This window comes from Bradysia coprophila, unplaced genomic scaffold (assembly GCF_014529535.1).
Source record: "Bradysia coprophila strain Holo2 unplaced genomic scaffold, BU_Bcop_v1 contig_350, whole genome shotgun sequence".
In the NCBI taxonomy this organism is placed as follows: domain Eukaryota; kingdom Metazoa; phylum Arthropoda; class Insecta; order Diptera; family Sciaridae; genus Bradysia; species Bradysia coprophila.
The window spans coordinates 11508808-11530173 of record NW_023503608.1 but is presented as its reverse complement, the minus strand read 5'-3'; the positions used below and the strand labels follow the sequence as shown (position 1 = coordinate 11530173).

Here is a 21366-nt window from a genome sequence, read left to right as displayed (position 1 = left end):
GACAAAAAGTGGTCGTTTTATTAACATGCGAAAAGACGACCAAGACATTGATTGTTGATGTTTTTCCAAACAACAATGCAAAGTCTTGGCTTACGCATTTTCTGCATACACAAGTTGAATTTTCGACGACGTTCACGCGAATTAAGTTAAATTTGAACTCACATATTGTACACAAACATTAAAATTAAATTTAAAAAAATCAATTAGAAAATGCAAAACTACATTAGAATCACAACAGTTGTACAATGAAAAAAAAAAATCATGTACCAAGGCACATGGACATTGAGGGTAGATCCGTTTGCCAAATTCTTGTTGGAAGACAAGTTTAAATAAATGCATCTCTATTTTATCTGACAAAAATTTCACAACATTTTCATAGTGACAGTCATTAAAAGATTTCATTTGCACCATCCATAAGTTTTGTCAATTTCTGAAACAACACAATTTTTACATTTCGTTCTGCTTTCTTTGAAAATTCATAATGACAAAATAACTTTGTTCCAAATAACTGTAAACACGAATTTTGACTGGCCGAACGAGCACGATTTCATCCATAGAGATCGGTTTTCATATTGATGAGGTTGTATCTCTATGGATGAAATTCGACAATCATATGGCCTCGGAATAAACCGATAGGATTGTCGTGTGACGTCTAACGAAACCAAATAAATTACCGCATCGACTTAGATTTTTAATTAGATGGTTGCGCGATTCACTGTCGCAGTAAACAAGAAAAATAAATAACCGCAACTGTGGTATTATTTGTATTTAAGTGAATTCCTCGCAGCTGTCACTTCTTTTTTGCGTTAATGTCACAACCAAGAATTCAACTTACTTGAACCACAACACACCAGCAACCATTTATTTTTGATTTAATGTCACCACGAAAAAAGGCTGTTGACGCAACCTCCTAATAATATACAACCTTGGCAACCACAGCGGATCATACTGATGCAGAGTGTGAGCTGTATGGAATGTGTGGAATTCATTGAAAACGTGGAAATCATAAGATATGAGACATTTGAGATATTGTTGACTGTAAAAACGACAAATTTTATGGATCGTATTCCATGTTCCAGTAATTATCTTTTCTTTTTCGCCCGGCTCAAACTGATTTGGAATAAAAAGTGTCTAATCAGACTTTTTAATGAATTTTCATTTGATGAACTTAATAGTTTCAATTGATAAAGTATCTGTTTTACAAATCCACTTGATAGTGTTGAAAACAATAATTAAAAATGTAAAAAAAAATCAATTGGTTAGTCATCATCAGTCTTTGCATATTTTAATACTTAGCAGAACCGATAAACATTTTTTTGTTTGTTACTTTGACTGAAAATGTTAATTGACATCTGGTACTGACAGGAAATCCTGAAGATTTGTTGTATTTTGAGCTTACTTATCGTCGGGACGTAATACAGTGCTTTGGATAAGTATTGTCGAAAGCAATTCTGTTACAAAGCCTGAATCATCTTCCAAGAGAAATAGGCTAACGAAAAGGTTATAGAATATCCTTGCTTGAGCTGTATTTTTCTAGAATATACAGCAATAGATTATTGTGGAAAAATTGCCGGATTACGGGACCACAGCTATGTATAAATCTGATGTTAAATTAAAAACTGGAAAATTTTTATTGCAAAACGGATAGTTATTTTTACTTCCGGGAAGAAAACATAATTTCCACCAGCGAGCATAGGCGCAAGCCCTTATTTTCTATTTTAAATTCAATTTCTATCTTCACAAACAACACATTTATTTCGATAGTGATCGAGCCAAAATGTACCAAATTCATAACGGCTAAATATTAGGTTTTAATCCAACAGAAAGATGTGATCTGTTTATCATCAAAATAATACAACCATCTTCCATTCAATTTTTATTGAGACCAACGCAACCACCTATACAAGTCGTGCAAAATTTTGGCTCGACCGCTATTTATCGGTGATGTATTGCGGCTATTTACTCTAATAGATGTGCTAAAATTTAGGTGTAAATACACAAGTGGAATGACTTTTTTTTAAATATTTTATTGATGAAGCGATATAACCAATCAAAATGAATTGTAAATGCTACAAATGTCGATACCAAATTTTCAAATTATTTATAAATCGCACTTAGTATGCACGAAATAAAAATATTCAACGTTTAGTTTTGTTATTCTGTTTGTATACTATTTACGAGTTCCTTGACTACATGTATATAGGCAACTCGACAAACATGGGCAGAAAAAAAAAACAAATAAAATGTGTAGTTATGAATATTGTTTGAAATAAGTTTTTTCGACGGTGTCTCTCTTCTTCTTAGTATGAAATCATACATAAATTATGCATCGATTCACTTCCGAAAAAAACTGTACTCATATTTCCGTGTGACCATCTCGTGCTTTTTCCACACTATAGTGAGAGCATATACTTTTTTGTAACTTCAGTGCGTAGGTGTGTTATAATGCTCCCTCACTCCGTTGTTTCCTTTACACGGTCATGTTGGTTATTTAGACTATTTTTGCCAAAAAATCTATAAATGTAATATGAGACGTGGTCAAACAGTAATTCAATTTTACTTCGATGAATTGACGGTAAAACTTAAGCTACACTCGGTAAATTTCACTGAAGTGCCAAAATCTTTCACGAGCTGGTGTTCATGCTATGCTTCAATAGTTCATAAGTCATTTATTAGCCCATAGTATGGGCCCATACATACACATGTGAGTGAATAAACCCTCAAATACACTACACTACATAAACAATAGCATGATAAAAGACCAGATGTTACAAATTCTGCACTCCATTGACACGTACCGAGTGTAGAGACAAAATTACTTGTGAAAATCGATATCAAATTCATTAATTGACCACATTTACTTCTAAACGCAACATTACTGTACACATTTTAGATTTGCAGATATATAAAACTTGCCTTGCGGCTACAATCAACATTTATCCGGATGAAAGTTTAACTTTAAGTTGATTTGATGTGAAATATCATTTTATCGACGAGTTAAATTTGTTAGCCTTGTTGAAACTCTAAAACGAATACACCCAAGCGAATACATGTATTTCATATTTTGTCGCAAAAATTGATAATTTCGGAGTATTTCCGGTTTGTTAATTTGTTAATTTCTCCAATCCCGATCCAAAAAAGATGTGAACTCCACATAGAACGATGCGAAAAAGTATCTATATCAGGCAAGCAAATATTGTCGACGTAACTGTTGTAGAAGATAATTAAGAGACACGATAAACATCATTAACCTAACTTTAAAAGTACGCTTTTTTTGGCGGAAATGCCTTTGTACGAGTGTGTACGCTTTTCCGGCACAACGACATAATTTTTCGACTTATGTTCACCTTTCAAATGCCATCCGTAAAGTCACATTGCATATAGCTTTGTATTGCGATTAATAGTATATTACTTCCGAGGTTCCAAGTTGTGTATTTGATAAGTGGGGGACCCTTTGGGTCGGGCTGTATTCCCCACTTGTCAAATAACAACTTGGAACCTCGTAAGTACAATGCTTTACGTGATTAGGCAATGTAAATGAAAATGAAACATTCCGTAACACGTAAACACAAATAAAACAAGCAGACATAGACATATTAACCATGTTTCACCTGAGTAATAAAAAAACGTTTCATATAAAAGTAAATTTAAATTAGAAATTTTTCGCACATTTTTTTTCGTAAATTCTATCATCGTTTGTGAACGTGTTACTGGTGTTTAACCAACGATGATGAATATATTAAAATCATTTACAAACAACTAAAAACCGAGACGGCGAAAAATGTATAAAATTCTATTCTATTCTATTCGATTTTCGATGTTCTACATTTTAAAACTTACTTCTTCCATATGGTTGACCGGTACGATTGTATAATTATTGCGTAGGCAGTACAACCAATACCAACACGAATATGTAGACACGATATTACGGCACAATGCACACATTTCGCGTAGATTTCCTGCTAGAGAAGACTTGGTGTCAACTCGAAGATTTTATGATTTGAAACGAATTAGCCGTTTTTATGTTTAGCATCGTACAAGGTACAAAATCATGTCAATGATCAAACGAATATTTCAATTAGAAATTATCGTATTTTACATGCGAGATCGTTTGTCTAAATTTTCAAAGTTTGTTATTTCTACGGCGAAAAAAAATCAGAATTTGACTAGAACAAAAACGCGTTAAAATTTTGTTGTTACTCAAAATATAAAAAAATTATATTTACCGGTATTATACGGCGGGAGTCGAGACGTATAAATAGAATATTATTTTTTAAGCTAAGTATGTTGGTTATTTAACGCATATCAGTATTTTGAATATTATGTAAATTTGGAATGACTAAAGAAAAATGCTTTCCCATGAATACCGGGCGATAAAAATAGTTTGTTACAATCTCGTTGGTTTTTTTTTTTTGTTTAGATCGATACAAGTTGTTAGTTTTGTCGAATTGGCTGACTAAAAGGAAAAGCAACATTTTCCGTTCTTTTTTTCTCTTGTCTAAAATGGGTTCGCCTTGTGTTCAGAAAAATGTTCGTTCCACTTTCCATTATTTTTTCTGCGATTTTTTTTTTATGGAAATCAGCCTCGAAACGAACAATGTCCAACGATTGTTCTTTTCCTCGGAAAGTCGAAAATAATAATTAATTATTTTATTCATAAAAAAAACAAGAACTCTTTCCGTATAACCGAAGTATAGAGTACTTACCAACTGGTTATCATACACCAATATACCATTGTCAAAGTATAGGCTTTAACATTATCCAAGAAAAATACAATGGAACACGACAGATTTATAGGTATATGAAATTGTACATGACAAAGCTTCTTAAAAAATTGTCAGTTCTAATTTTTAAAGATAAAAGAAACATCCAAAGTTTTGCACAATATAAAAGTTGTCCCGTCCCCCATTTTTGCCGTTCACATTTCCACTGAGAACTGAGGCTGTTTATTTCTGCAACGCCAAACACCACCCAACTTTCCGTTCAGACAGCATTCTCTAATCAAATCAAATTTAAAAATATATCGAATCCATTCCATCTGATGCAAGTAACACGTAAAGCATTTAATTATGTTAAGGAAAACGCTCAGCATGACACGAATTAATGTACTTGGAAATGTACAAATATTATGAATATATCCCTCTGCAGGTCTCATGTAATTATACACAACACATTTTCATATCAACAAGAGAGAGTTGCAAAGATGTAGAAGAAGAAAAAAAAACTGATGAAAAATTACGGCATGTGAATACCAGGTAGAATGATAAAACTGTGCTAGTTATAGGGGACATAGCAATTACATCGAATGAAGTTTTACGTCGATGAAAGAAAAAAAAATCAAAAATAATTTTCAAATTAATCCAGCAGAAGTTATCTTACACGATTAAGAGAGCGACTTCACTTTCTCATTTCATGCTTTACGAAATCTTAAAAGCTTTCAATAGATTAAGCTTCACTATTATTCCCAACAAAATCACAGCGGAGGTTTCTTTTGTGTGGAAAATGGAAAACCAATTACTTGATACCTTATCTCACGTTTCAATAATCAACGATTTACAATACAAATAATCTAAAAATAATTCCAACAGAATCATTGCGAATAAATCAATGTGTGCTGTTGCAAAATGTATACCGGTATGTGTTCATTTTTTTTTTCTTTCGTTTCCACACTTTCCTCGATTCCGAGTGGTTAAATGGATTTAAAAGCGATGAGAATAGCCATTGAAAAATTGTATTGTGTGTTTAAGAATAAGAATAGTTAACTCCTATGGAATGGAAAGATTTTACATATACATCAGGCTGTGCGAAATAGAATGTTATAAAATCAAGGTTGTGTCGAAATAATGTACTCGTCGTATTTGAAATATTTTCGTTGATTTGCTCTGGGTGCGAGAAATGGTCTGCGATATGGTTTGTAACTATACAATTACCGTTTTTTTTTTATCTTCGCTTCTTCGAACCAGGGAAATATATTCTGTATGTAAATAATGTTTATCCACGCCAGAAACATATTGCATGGATAAATAGAAAATTGTTTATTAAAACAGAATCGATTTCCATTGATACTATGATAAATACCATCCGATATATTGACTAGTTTATCTATATAAACTTTGAAACATTTACTTCGTTTGTTTATGTTGTAATTCATATAAAATCTGTGCGAAGGAGGTAGTCTCTTTAAGAATGATGTCATTGTGAATCAGTCATTCCATGAACATTTTGAATATTTTTCTCTCGTGTAAAGAATGTCTTATCTCGTCAATGTTGCAGACATTATCATCTGCACGTAGATTGTGTGTATCATGTATACTCGTTAAGGTATACACATATCTACTGTTACGGTGAGCTTATTAGCCTTGAATTCGAAGAACTTATCTCCCGGACCTTTTATGCATATCTAATTCACACGATGAATAAAATTATCATCAAATTATGATAGAGACTGTAATTATGTCCGCAATACGCAAGTGTCTTTAATTGTATTTCAAAATCTTGACGATTTTCAATTCAGACTACTGGGCAGAAGTGTTAGTAAAAAGATTTTAGTCAAATAATTACGAACGCTTTATGTAACTCAGCATTGAATGAAAAGATCTTTTCGCTCTTTAATGATCAGATTTCACAGACATCTTCAATTGTATTTTAAACCTAGGCATGTAAAATCTTTACGTTCCAAAACCGATGATTCACCCAATTCATTCAAGACAAGGCGAATAAATCGCAAAATTGATGGGATTTTTATTGGAATTCATCAAATTTGCTTGTAATTTTTCGCATTCGAGTTGACTGGAAATTTGGCTCGCTAAAAGAGCCCGAAATAAAAATGATTTGTTGGTCTAGCTAATGGAAGTGTTTTTTCCGAAATGTTTTCTCCGATAAGATTATATAATGTGAACGGAATTATCTTCCAGCATATGCGTTAAAATGTGACAAATCTCGCAGAGCAAACATTCAGAAAATCACACATCAAAGCTATTCTCATTATCATCATTGTCGCATATCTTTATTGCAACAAAAATTATTGTACACAGAAAATAAGCAGGAGAATGGTACAGTTTGCTCAGGGTTTTGGTGCTATTCTTATCGCATTTTTTGGATTTATTTGACGTGCTTTACAATTTTCGACATACTGCAGATAAACTACACAATTGGACTAAAAAGTTGTATTCCTTATTTATTTTATTATCTGATATCAACCAGCTCCAACTAGCTCCGACGTTCTTACTCTTGTGAAATAATCTTTCATTAAAAAAGTTCAGTGTTAGATTTGGCATTCATTTGGACGGTTAGTTTTCGAATTTACTTTTCTTTCCGAAATTGTGAATTCAAAATGTACGTAAGATGCTATAGTTTGCACGTTTATTTCATACAATAATTAATATGTGCCCGGAAATTTGTGCATTTATTTTAAGTTTAGCAATTTATTGTAAAACATATTAAATTCTGAGTGTTGTTTTTGTGCAAAATACTAAATTTTAATTACCCAAAAGTGTTTGGTGCTTTCAGTTGAATATATCCCAAGTAAACGGAGAAACATAATTGAAAAATAACATTTAGTTTTGGGGGAAAACTAAAACAGTTCCCAAACTATAACTGTACTCAGTACGTTCAATAATAATAATTTATGACTGGTGGTATTGATGGTTATGATGTTGACTTGTATCATTTAATAGTCATTTGCGGTAATTCGTGTCAAATAAACAAATTAATTAAAATTCTTACCAAAAGTAAATTTTAGTAAACTTTTGAATATCGAACAACTTTCTCTCATTGTTCATCGCTGAACATTATTTTGTCTTCAATGGCAAGTGTCTCTCGACTAAATTTTACTTACTTCGGTAAGGTAGCACCAATTAATGGTGAATTTCATTTCATTCGAAAGCAAACGAATTATTTACTTAGCACAGGGTACTCCGCAAATAGAAATTATGTGATTCCATTATACCTCCACCTACATTCACTCATCATGTTATATACCGCTAAAGACTTCGGGTCATTTTTCAGACAGAAAAAAATCAATACACAAAAAACATTCCAATTAATTAGGCGATTGCGGACACAATGTAACAGAATGGATGTATTCGAACAAAATGTTCCCATCTGATTCTAAAAATTTGTTATTAAAAACGTTTATCATTGATGATCGACTTTGAGAGCCTCCATTCATTATTAAATGCCTTTTTTTAAATGTATCTCTGATCGACATGACAAACAGTCACCAATTTCAAAATAATGTCGGACCAATGTTGGTTTAAGAATTTAAAACCACATTAAGCATTTTAGGCTCTAAAATTCAGAATTTTATTACTGTGTCATCACAATAAACCTTAGAACCCAAAATCATATTGTGACAATAATTGAAGCTACCAAATTTTGCATTATCACATGCATGCTCGCTCGTACAAACATCGGAACACCCATCATAATATTCATACCTAACGCAAATATGCTGGTACTGCTATGTTGATCCGAAATAATTAATTAGTAATTTAATTATGTATGAGAGACGAGAATGACCAGGTCGCACGAACATGACATTAGTGCCATAACGATATGTATAGTCAATGTTTGTTGAATTTATGGATAATGTTTTCCAGAGCTTATAGTGTAGTTAAATATCACCCCTGAATTAGAGCATGTTTTTTGGGAGTTTTCTTGGATTTAGTAGAATGGCCACTGGAAAATGAAATTTTGATTATTATACGATAATGGTAATGAATATGTAGTCCATGAGTCTATTCGATGGTATGTTTCACAAAATCTCCCTCTGTGCATAACGTTGATTACGGAAAACGCATAAAGTGAATCACTTTCTATCCCAAATAGTCATTTTGCAAGTAATTAAATATGATGTCATAACTTTTGCTGACGTGTATTCGCCCAGACACAATGTTATCTGAACGGTATAACATTCATTTCTAGAGTCCTTTACAAATCAATTTTCGTTTTACTACACATCATTCTATTACGGAGTACATGTGTAGACCGGAAATTGAAAGAATAAGTGTAAGAAAATGATTGTTCCATGACGTCATCAGACGAAGATGAGTCGTCTTTGTCGTGTTAGTGCCAATATTTTCATTCGAGAAAAAAATCTGGTTTGTCACGAAACTCTTGCATGTGGAGAACATGCGCGATTTCTTCATGTTAATTATATTAGCCTTAGGAAAGTGATTTTTAGTTTTTAATTGTTTCATATCAAATATGAGATTACGTCAAAAAAAAAATGTTTTTTCCGTTTATGAGTATTTTGTAGGTGTATATATCATGCATGGTTGATTGGCAGTTAAACGAATATGTACGTGTAAATTGTCAACCATTTAAAATCAAGTGCTTGATTCTTCATTTCTATGACGTCTTAAACATTTTCCCTCTTCAAAAATACTGCCTCGCAATATACACGATTTTATTAACAATGACGCCATTAAATTTTATCTTTGCATCGAGATTAAACATGTACTTGTACTTGTAACACAAAAAAGATTTTCGTTTCAAAATGCGTCAATGGAGAAGAGAAGAAAAAAGATTTTTTTACGTAACAATCTGCTGTCGTAAATGTATGATGTCATTATAATTTTGAGTATTCGTTTAAAAGTTTTTATTATCTTTGTACACAATATAAAGATAATTAGAGGGTCCAATATCGCCTTCACTAGGTTTTTTTTCCCTAAATATATATTCAGCATACTAAACTGCTTGATCGAAAAAAAGAGAGAGAAGAAATCACTTAATTTTAATATGAAATTAATTGACACATTAGATTGTTATAACTGGATGACAACATTGATCATGGCACTTCTCTCTAACCTTGGACGCGTTTTTGACCATCGAAGGAATTTTTCTTTACGAATTAGTCGTTCAAATGTAACGATGTACTTCATGTCGCACTTTAAATATTATTCATTTGATTTAAATTAGCAAGAAATTACTCTGATTTTTACTCTTTTTATCTACGTTCAACGAGGTGTTCGCTTTTAATTTTCTGATTCAATGAATCGAAAGAATGTAGAGCCAACATTTATTATTTATCATAGAATGACTACTCAACGTTCTTCGGATTAGTCATATGAACGAATATATATATATTTGAAATTGTCATGTATATGACACGTAACCCCAATATTTCTTTTTTCCATTAAAACTATTTGAACAACTATGCAGGTTTATATTCAGCAATGGTAACCATTATCGAATAAAAAAAATGTGTTAATTGACTTTTGACTTGTCCGAACTGTTTCATATAATATCTCCTCTGCTCCTTCAACACCATGCCAAGACTGATGAGTCTATCACACTTTTTTTTCGCTAGCATTATATTTACGAAAAAAATATAGAAAATACCAGTCCACGTTTGCTAATTTCAGTATCAGTGTCTAGGTATAATAGACAAAACGAACGTGGACTGTCAATATGATACCGTGAACTTTTAAAACATAAAATTCAACCATTAAGTTAATGCAAGAGAATTGCAATTTTTTTAGTTTTGTTAATCTACGGAATGTATTTTCATTATTTTGTATTTTCAATCAATCGTTGAAATTGAACATAAACTTAAGTAGTTTTTCTGCAGTAAAAAAAACAAATGAAAAATAATTCATTTTGTACGATTATATGCACAATTTAACGAAAACTAATCAAGAAAGTGTTTTCAGTGCATTTATTTCTTCGTCTATATCGACTTAGTCTAGCGCGTCCGATGAAACGTGTGCGGCACGGCGGCACACCCATGCATTTTTGTAACCACCATTTTGGCTTATTTATTCGGTATTATATATACAAGTTTACGAAGAATAAAATAGCGATTTTTTTTCTTCTTCTCTTCATTCAGTCGATTCAATTTTTCAGTTTATAGCAACAAGATTGTATCAGCGATGTTGTCATGGTTTATGTTGTATTACGATGACGTATACCCTGTAACAGCAAGGCATTTCTATCGTAAACATACTGTAGATTGTAGTGAATTATTTGGTTTTTCAGTTAGCCAGATTTAAATAAATTGTTTTAAGAATTTGTTACTTTTATGTAAATGAAAAACCTTAACTGTGTGGTTGCTCACCAAATTTACAATTTGTATATTGAAGGTGATATAGAGACTAAGAATATCTGTTGATAAGAAAAATAACTTCAAAAAACCGGGCGCTAAATGATGTAACCTAATTCGCCTCAAGTCAGTTTCAGGTTAAATAATGAATCTCATTTATCTGCAATGAATAAAACATTTGGGTTTGTTAAAGAAAATAATCATATAATAATTCGCCATTCATATCAGTGATTTTTATACACATTCATTCATACTAATTGCCGTATATGCACGGCGTGTCGTTACCTCGACCGACATAGTTGAACAATTTTTGTTTCTATCTGTTTTTTACAACGAAAAAAAACAGGTTTGTTCATTTATCATAAAAACAGAAATAACATTAAATGACGAAAAAGAAACTGCTATTTGTCTACCAAAAGCCAAAAGAAGCAAAACTTGAAATCGAATTGTAAAAGATAACTGATAACAACAGTCAGGTATATACATTACAGACAATGTAGTTCAAACATTTGCGCTCACTATTTGCTCGATTTTTTTTTGTTGCAGACCATTATCTCGCTGTCGCATTTCTTTACAATGATAATGGCTGATATAAATAGCTTTTCAAAAACAAAGACTTTCCAATTTCAGCTGGTGATACTGGAATAAGGAAATTCCTTTATCACCGTTCGATATCGGTTAATGAATTTCGTATGAGTCAAAGTGAAATGTTTGCTAGGTTTCGCTAGGCGAAATAACTTTGTTGTTGAAATTATAAAGCAAAAACACACTATGACAGACCACTTGAATAAGGATAGCCTGTCGAAGATTTATAAAGCACAATGTCTGTTGGTGTATACATGTAATTAATACACCTAAACTCAATTTCAACATAGAGTGGTCAACTGAAAACATAATTGAAAGCACTTGTGCTCAATTAAAATGGTATTTGTAAGAGTTTTCATTAGTGGCTTTCGGGGTAGATTGATTACGTGCAACTTTATCTGTAGTTTATTCACCATATAAAATTGTTGTTCTCGAATTTAATCTAAGAGAGACGGTACCAAATGTAGCGATTGTAGTTGAAACTTGCAATATTGTGTTCTTTGCTGTAATAAATAATGTTGACCGTCCATACATTTATAATCAAATATAGCCTTTAGTTACTGTCTGTGTTTCCTACAAACATGTTAAGTTTCGGGGTTTTTTCCTTTCAGCTTTTATGCACACAAAAAGGGATGTTACTAAAAAACTATCTATTTGCACAACAATTACGAGTATTTATTTTTCATTAAAAAATTTCGACAGAACGTGATGAAACTGAGCCTCTTTGCGTGAACCCTCCCATTACTAAACCGTGTGACAACTAAATAAATCGCACCCGTACCACTTTCCCACCCACAACCTTTTACAAAACGTTGAGTGTTACGGAATTAGAATAGACTTTCCACAGTCAATGTAGTACGCTTTTTTCCAACATTGTGTGTTAAACTGATGTAACCTTTGACATTTCTATTTAAATTCGAAAGGTTTTTTTTTTGTTTCATTCGAAGAAATTGCTTTCGTGAGAATATGGACGGTGCGAATCTGGTTGTGTGTGTATGTTTACAAATGTGCGGGTGGTGTTTTTTTTTATTTTGTGTTGTAAATCTGCAACAATAGTAAATGAGTATGTTTTCTCAGATTGTTGAAGTAAGATAACAAATTGGATTCCAACTGTACTCGACCAGAAAAAATACATTTGACTTTATGAACCATATGGCATCTAAATTGGCCGTTCAATATGTTATTTATTATGTTCAGTAAAAGCAATAAATATTTGCTTTTGTGTCACGTTCTCTTTTGCCGACGGTTTCATAGTTTTTCCAGGAAAAAATATTGTTAAAAATCACACGCTACTCAAGGTCTCACGCCACCAAACTAAACCAATACGTCGACCTTACGAACTGTTTGGACTTTAACAAAAGTCAAATACAACATCAGTAGGTTACAGTAGGTACATTATCATTTTAAACGATTTTAATAATAACTTTCGTCGATATATCATCATCCAACCCAAACCAACTATTGTTCTACCTGCAAATACAAGGATAGATGTATAAACACGTGCTTGTATCATGATGAGTTTACAGTCTATGAAAACTATCAGTCCGTACCGGGTAACGGAAAATATTTATATCAGTCAATAGAAGTGATCGAGAAGGGCGCTTTCTTTTGAAATTTTTCATTCAGTGCTCAGCTCATAGCTGCCGAAAGTCCTTTCTTTTTACTTCATTTACGTTTTCATAATTCATGTAAACGATTTCGGTTTTTCCATTCTTTCGTTTTTACACGAAAATCACACCTTTTTTTCAAAAAAAAACTGCCCGTCATGTCGGCATCAAGGTCTAATTTAATGAAGTATGCAACACGAAAATACAATTTTTTTTACACGCATCCCTTCTGTAATACATAGAAGTTAATAACTAAAAAATTGGAAAAGTATTTTTAATTCAATTTAATTTTTCTGTTCGTTTAAATGAAAACATGGAATTTGATTAGCGTCAAAACCGAAACAGACAGGAGACTGGCTTGTATTAATTATCGATTTTTATCGAATATTCAATAATACTTCACCAAAATATCTGAGACATCATCCAATTTATTAATATAATCTGATTTTCATAATTTCGAACACATAGAGAAGTACAATGTTAATATGTGTGTAAATGTGCTAATCACCCAGTTATATTTTATTATTTCTATTCAGTTTATTTCTTCGAGTATTTATAGATATTAGATATATAAAATGAGAAACATTTGTGAGGATTCTAAGGTGATATATGTGGGTGGATAGATAGATATTGATAGGCATTTACTCACAAAAGTTAAATTATTATCTTTACATGCTATTGTTTAGTTTCATTTTTTTTACGAAATTACTCAATTCCAAGTATATCAAGGCGTATCGTCACTTGTCAAATCATTAAATAAAAGTTAATTTCTGTTCCACGTTTCGTGGAAGTGGGGTTTTCAGCTGACACATCCACCTGACACAAAATTTTCTTAAAATCAACTATTTTATCGATGACATCGATTAGAATAACGTCGGAAATTTCCCTTACTAAAATCACGTTAAGTTTAATTATCATTTACCTTTTTCCAGATACTCATAACAAATGGCGACAATAGATGGACGACCTGCCCAATATGGCATTTCCCTTAAAAATCTTCGAGAGCTCATGGAGCATCGAGGACGCGAAGGAATTCTCCGAATACAAGAGCAAGGAGGTGTTCAAGAATTATGCAAAAAACTGTACACATCACCAAACGAAGGTAATTTCCATTCGCAAAAAAGAAATCGAATTCATATTTAGCCGGTTGATCATATTGGTAACATAAATGTCTGGTTACGAAAATAGGTTTAAGTGGATCCGCAGCTGATATAGAGCACAGACGCGAAACGTTTGGATCGAATACAATACCACCGAAACCACCTAAAACATTTCTTCAATTAGTTTGGGAGGCACTACAGGACGTAACTCTGATCATATTAGAAGTAGCTGCTTTAGTATCACTTGGTCTATCATTTTATCAGCCAGCTGATGAAAATGCTCGTAAGAATCTAATCACTTCATTTGTTCTCAACCTGAACACTAATGTTCGATCAATTCTGCTTTCCAAATAGCTTCGTCTAAACAGGTCGAAGAAGACGATCATCATGGCTGGATTGAGGGTCTAGCTATATTGATATCCGTCATAGTTGTAGTAATTGTTACAGCATTCAATGATTATTCAAAAGAGCGACAATTCCGGGGCTTACAAAATCGAATAGAAGGTGAACACAAATTTTCGGTTATCCGTGGTACAGAGGCAAGGAATATTGGTGTTGGTGATATTGTTGTTGGCGATATTTGTCAGATCAAATACGGAGATTTGCTGCCGGCTGATGGCATTTTAATTCAAAGCAATGACTTAAAGGTAAGCTCTTCATGCTTCAGGTGTTCGATCATCGTTGGCTTTGAGAAAGTTTATCTAAAAATCGTGTGCTAAACTCGACCTTACCTTTAAAGGTTGACGAATCTTCTCTCACCGGTGAATCTGACCATGTCAAGAAAGGTGAAAATTACGATCCAATGGTCCTATCTGGCACACACGTCATGGAAGGCAGTGGAAAGATGGTTGTAACCGCTGTCGGTGTAAACTCTCAGGCCGGTATTATATTCACTCTGTTAGGTGCAGCGGTTGACCAACAAGAGGCTGAAATTCGTAAGATGAAGAAGGGTGAGTTTGAAATTCTTTGCTTTGCTCTCTCATTCAAATGAACGTTATGATTATCCGAATGGATAATCATAAAATTTTAACATTTCATTCCGGATTTTTGTGTTTTGAATTTTCTGCTGTTCAAAATACCTTTTCGAGTGACAATTCAGTTTGTAAATATAGTTTTTCTGGACGGAAAGTTTTATTTTCCTTTTAAATGTTTGGGATTATAATGAAACTGGTAAACGCAAAAGGAACAGTGATATGATTTTTGAGTTTGAAAATTTTACAAAATAGTATTTTGTACCCCCCACCCAAAACCCCGATTGAGTTTTAACAATACTTGTACCCCAATCTATGAATGATTTCTTGATTTTTATTTGATTTTTAACATGTTTTGTGAACTTGTCCCCCAAAGTTGCAGTTGTAATGTTTTTACCCTATATTTTATTGAACGAATTTGTTTAGCCTTTCAATCTTACATTTTTCATATTTATTTCAATGGGATATTCATTGGATTATAATTTGATTATTTTTGATATAAAATGCAATGAATGTCACAGCAAAATTTTGTTATTTTTTTGAAATATTTAGTTTCGACACCCCCTACCCAATTTTTTTGGTTGCATTTTCGTACTCATTTCACATAATAAATTGGTAATAAACAACAACACATTCATCCACCGTAGATTGATAGAGTTGCTGTAACATAATATTTAACAGATTAATTTTTAGGCGTCCCTGAACAATTTATTTTTGCTCTTGCTGGTAGTATGTGTGGTATATAGTTTCCCACATTTTCATTCTGGACAGATAATGGTAAAATTTACTTTTACCTCAATATTATATGATGTGCCGGATTAAAAGTTTTTGTTCCAACAATCAACATGTTACAGTTTTTTTATCCAAAGTTTTTTTTTGGAAACCACAGAGTACTTTAAACAAAGCGTGAAAGTAGGTTGATGTGTAGACGTTTTAAATCAGAACTGTTCCCCAAAAATTTCAACTTTCCAACTCCAATGTTAGTTCTTCATTCTGTAACTTTCATTCTCTTCTATAAACTGATTACCAGTCATTAATTGGTCCTATTTGCTTACCGAGGAATTTACATTAATTGTTAAATTTCAGATAGTTAAAGGTCTAAGAGTTTCAGAGAAAAGGGGTTCCACAGTCGTCAGAAACAAGACAATTTGTACATCTAATTTATCATTAATCTGCGCTTTTAAAATGGTATAGTCTGACTGTTCGTTTGTCGGATGTCGGACATTACAGTTTTAAGGACGCAATCGTTTAGGCATCATCCGACAATGAAAATATGAACATTTTGTTTTTACAATTTTTTTTTCGTTTAACCAAAACTTTAATTTTATTTATTTTTACCACCAATCTATTCTAATATGTTTATTTTGCATGTGTGAAAAATTTGCATTGGCAGAAGCTAAAAAGCAGAGGAAGAAGAAGAGTTTAACAGGTGAATTTTAAATTACAAAAGAAAAAGTTAAAAAAAAAAAATTGAAAATAAATTAAAATTCATTTCTTTAAGTTGATCGAATGAATTCTAATTTATTTTTAATAATAAAAATTAAATTAATTTTTTACCAATATTTAATACCCATAATCATAGTTTGCGCTACAAATAGATTAGTAAAATATTTTTAAAAGTAGAAGAAAATTCATTTTATTAAAACCAAACATAAAATCCAAAGATAAATCAAAACCAAAACGGCTTCGTGCCTTTAAAATTCAAGTTAAAAACCAAATGATAATTAACCCGTCACTACCATTTCTCTTTTCTTCTATTTTGAAAATATTTTCAATAAAATCTTCGAAACAAAAAATCAAAAAAAAGTCGCGCTAATTGAAATGAATAAGCTGCTGAATAAAGATTTGTTTTATATTATGATTTCAAGTTTGTACGTGAGAATTATTTGCCAAAATCACATTCGTTGTGTCTACAAAAATCGAGAAGACAAATTTGCAAAATAACAGACTTTTCATTCCAACTTGATTTTCATTCTCTCGTATATATCAGAAATTAAAATGTTCTCGTAATTTTGTTCCACGAACAAAATTAATCATCCGAAGTGGGTGACATCCATTTCGATGCGATAAAGAAAATTTTACAACGAGGTGAAAATGTTCACAATTAAACCATTAAACTCAAACTTTGTTCATCTGAACGCATCTAGCAGTATGGCTTTGATACTTTTTTTCTATGTAAAAATTCTCAGTTTTATCTATGAGAAGTTTGTGGTATTTAATTAATCCACCGATCGTTGGTACATAATTTTCACTTACGAACACAGTTAAAGCTTAAAACCCAGTATGAACAAAAAAAATCTTGATACCAATTCAACTATGTCTTCTTTGTTCACGTAAATATATATATAAAAAAAGTCTGTGTAAAAGCATTATTTGTTGTTTTACAGTTGCACTACTAAAGTTTTTTTTTTCTCGCATGAACGCATTTGAACCATTCCGTTTTTATTTTGTTTTGATTTAATTTCCTGTTAATAATCACTGAGCCTTTTTTACAAAAAAAAAAATATTTGTTGATTTGAGAAATAAGTCGCAAACGAAATATGCAAAATTTTATTCTCTATTACAATTATATTGATTAAGTCGAGTGGTAGAGTGCTGACGAACAAATTGATATATAAATGTGGAACTGTTTGGAGTTCTAGTTCCAATTTGCACTCTACTATCTAATATGCTGCACGATATTTTATTCAGTTTTTGAGCATTATAAAATTCAGCTAACGTCATGATAGAAAATGGAGTACGTCTGATATTATGGACAAAACTACGAGCTCTGAATACAGTGTTACTGACATAACAAAACAAACGCCCATGTGTGTGACATATTTTTTAAAATTCAAAGAAATTTAAAGATGTGTTCCTTGAGACGAATTAATTTACTTTAAGTAAATATTTTGCTTCAAATTCTATTACACTCATAAATATATGCATAGATTTGCAGATAGACAGACGAAAATATAAGACAATGTATTAAAAATTACCATAATTATGAGTGCTGAATATTGTCTACAAAGTCTGAGAAACAGTATAATCACAGTAAATCTGTCATTTCTTTTGTTTAATTCAAATATTCAATGCAAAATCTTTTACTTTTTTCGTTTCAACGTAACATTTCACTATGTATGCCCATGTTAAACGGAGATTTAGCTTATTGTTGTCGTTGCTGTCTATAGCAAATGATTAAAACTGTTCTGGATCTGCGTCGCAAAGAAACGTATGCTTATTAATATCGTGCAGCTCTTTTATCCTAGCATAATAACAGTATCAATTTTTGATAATCTAGTACCATACAATATGAAAATGTTTGGCTTAAAACCTTAAATTATTTTTCGTTCGAACACATACAGAGCAATAAGACCAATGGCACTGTTACACTTTGAGTGCTGATTTAAGTAGATATATTTTTAGAGAGAAAATAATTACTAGATTAAACGAGATTAATGCTTTGTTATTTTTGCTGGTAGCCTAAGTTACGATCATAAAAATTATTTCATTTTCTGAATCGAAACTAATCTGAATTTCTTTTTTCATTCATCATTTTCTTCCGCACCCACCAAAACAAATTACTTCAAACATTGCCAATACCATTAAATGGCACTAAAGGCGAGGATGGATTAACAGCCGTAAACAGTCATATTCCAGCCCAATTACCACCAAGTAAAGAAGAGGCGGCTGAAAATCACGTCGAATCATCGAGTGCTGCTCCGGAAGGTTCGGGTGCCAAAAAAGAGAAATCTGTTTTACAAGCAAAACTGACAAAACTTGCCATTCAAATTGGTTATGCTGGTTCGACCATCGCTGTTTTAACCGTTCTTATTTTGGTCGTACAATTCTGTGTTAAGACATTCGTTATCGACGGCAAGGAATGGAGCAATACCTATGCGAATACATTGGTCAAGCATTTGATTATTGGTGTGACTGTGCTCGTGGTTGCAGTACCTGAAGGATTGCCATTGGCTGTGACATTGTCATTAGCTTATTCCGTCAAGGTCAGTTCAGTTAAAAGTTGGTTTTTGTCGTTTACATTAAATGTGGAATTTTGTTACTAGAAAATGATGAAAGACAACAATCTCGTACGTCATTTGGACGCCTGTGAAACTATGGGCAACGCAACATCTATCTGTTCAGACAAGACCGGTACATTGACCACAAACCGGATGACAGTTGTTCAATCATACATTTGCGAGAAACTATGTAAGGTGACTCCTAAATTCTCTGACATACCTTCGCACGTTGGCAACACGATTGTTCAAGGCATTTCGGTAAACTCTGCATACACTTCACGAATTATGGTAAGATTGTTCATCACGTTGTGATTCGCACGAAAAACTAAAAAGTCAATGTTTTGATTATAGCCTGGCCATGCACCTGGCGAACAAGCTCAGCAAGTCGGTAACAAAACAGAGTGCGCTCTTTTGGGCTTCGTTCAAGGATTAGGAATGAGCTATCAAAGCATTCGCGATGATATTCCAGAAGAGATATTCACACGTGTGTTCACATTTAACTCTACACGAAAATCGATGAGTACAGTCGTACCAAGACCGGGAGGTGGTTACAGATTGTTCACGAAGGGAGCGTCAGAAATGGTCCTAACAAAGTATGTTCAACGTTATACAGGGATGCTTTAGTCGATCATTACGAAAACTATTTCCGTTTCAGATGTGCATTTATCTACGGACATGATGGTGTTTTGGAAAAATTCACCAGAGACATGCAAGAACGTTTGCTTCATCAAGTTATTGAACCGATGGCCTGCGATGGTTTGCGAACGATTTCGGTGGCATATCGTGATTTTGTTCCTGGCAAAGCAGCAATCAATGAAGTTCATATCGATAATGAACCGAATTGGGACGATGAGGCGAACATAGTCAGCAATTTGACATGTTTATGTGTCGTTGGTATTGAGGATCCCGTCCGTCCTGAGGTGAGATTACAATCAGAAATAAGTTTTCCCTGAAAAATTATTTATTTTAAATAAATTTGTCGTTAGGTGCCTGATGCGATCCGTCGATGTCAAAAAGCTGGCATCACCGTGCGTATGGTCACCGGTGACAATATCAACACTGCCCGATCAATTGCTGCTAAATGCGGCATCGTCAAGCCAAATGAAGACTTTCTCATTTTGGAAGGAAAGGAATTTAATCGTCGTATTCGTGATAGTAACGGAGATGTAAGCACGACCTTTAAGATCATTTCGAAAACTGAACCTAACTCTTTGTGCTTATTGTTCCATAGGTTCAACAACATTTGCTTGATAAAGTTTGGCCGAAATTAAGAGTATTAGCCCGGTCTTCTCCAACTGATAAATATACTCTAGTCAAAGGTAGGTTTCAATTGATTCTTGACGTAACGATTGTCTTATTCCTTAACCGTCTCAGTCTCAGTAGTAAGACTAAAGAAATCCCCTTGCCTTTCAACTAAAACAAAAATTCTACTGCAGGTATCATCGACAGTAAGGTAAGTGAGAATCGCGAAGTTGTCGCTGTAACCGGTGACGGTACAAACGATGGACCTGCGCTAAAGAAAGCTGATGTTGGTTTCGCTATGGGTATTGCCGGTACCGATGTCGCAAAAGAAGCGTCGGATATTATTCTTACCGACGATAACTTCAGCAGTATAGTCAAAGCGGTCATGTGGGGACGCAACGTTTACGATTCGATTGCAAAGTTTTTACAATTTCAATTGACCGTCAATGTAGTTGCTGTGATTGTGGCATTTATTGGTGCTTGTGCGGTACAAGATTCACCATTAAAGGTAAGCCAGCGGAGACATTCTGCCGTCGATCATTTGACTGTAAATTTGCACTTCGCAGGCCGTTCAAATGTTATGGGTTAACTTGATTATGGATACGCTAGCATCATTGGCCTTAGCTACGGAAATGCCAACGCCAGATTTGTTGTTACGTAAACCGTACGGTCGAACGAAACCACTCATATCGCGCACAATGATGAAAAATATTATAGGACAAGCAATATATCAATTGGGCGTTATATTTTCACTCCTGTTCGTAGGTACGAAGTGTAAATCATGATCAATATTTGTGGCGGCATATAAATCGTTGT

The 21366-nt window shown here is 33.1% G+C and overlaps 2 protein-coding genes across 9 annotated transcripts in view; one reads left to right on the top strand and one right to left on the bottom strand.

Moving 5' to 3' along the window:
- Positions 1 to 15161, bottom strand: part of LOC119081033 (allatostatins MIP) — a 50091-nt gene extending 34930 nt beyond the window's left edge. The window contains exon 1 of the mRNA XM_037189736.1: positions 15068 to 15161. The gene's annotated coding sequence lies outside the window, so the exon portion shown is untranslated. The remainder of the gene's footprint in view (positions 1 to 15067) is intronic.
- The window catches only part of LOC119081003 (plasma membrane calcium-transporting ATPase 3), a 57115-nt gene that overhangs the window by 13446 nt on the left and 22303 nt on the right, over positions 1 to 21366 (top strand). For all 8 annotated transcript variants that reach the window (XR_005088415.1, XM_037189681.1, XM_037189680.1 and 5 more), the window contains exons 2-14: positions 14169 to 14338; positions 14425 to 14619; positions 14691 to 14983; positions 15076 to 15286; positions 16701 to 16736; positions 18908 to 19293; positions 19354 to 19596; positions 19660 to 19901; positions 19964 to 20228; positions 20295 to 20474; positions 20540 to 20627; positions 20745 to 21058; positions 21117 to 21315. Coding sequence is in view for 7 of the 8 variants with exons in the window: in XM_037189681.1 (XP_037045576.1) it covers positions 14182 to 14338; positions 14425 to 14619; positions 14691 to 14983; positions 15076 to 15286; positions 16701 to 16736; positions 18908 to 19293; positions 19354 to 19596; positions 19660 to 19901; positions 19964 to 20228; positions 20295 to 20474; positions 20540 to 20627; positions 20745 to 21058; positions 21117 to 21315 (2809 nt within the window). In the remaining variant the exon portion in view is untranslated. The remainder of the gene's footprint in view (positions 1 to 14168; positions 14339 to 14424; positions 14620 to 14690; positions 14984 to 15075; positions 15287 to 16700; positions 16737 to 18907; positions 19294 to 19353; positions 19597 to 19659; positions 19902 to 19963; positions 20229 to 20294; positions 20475 to 20539; positions 20628 to 20744; positions 21059 to 21116; positions 21316 to 21366) is intronic.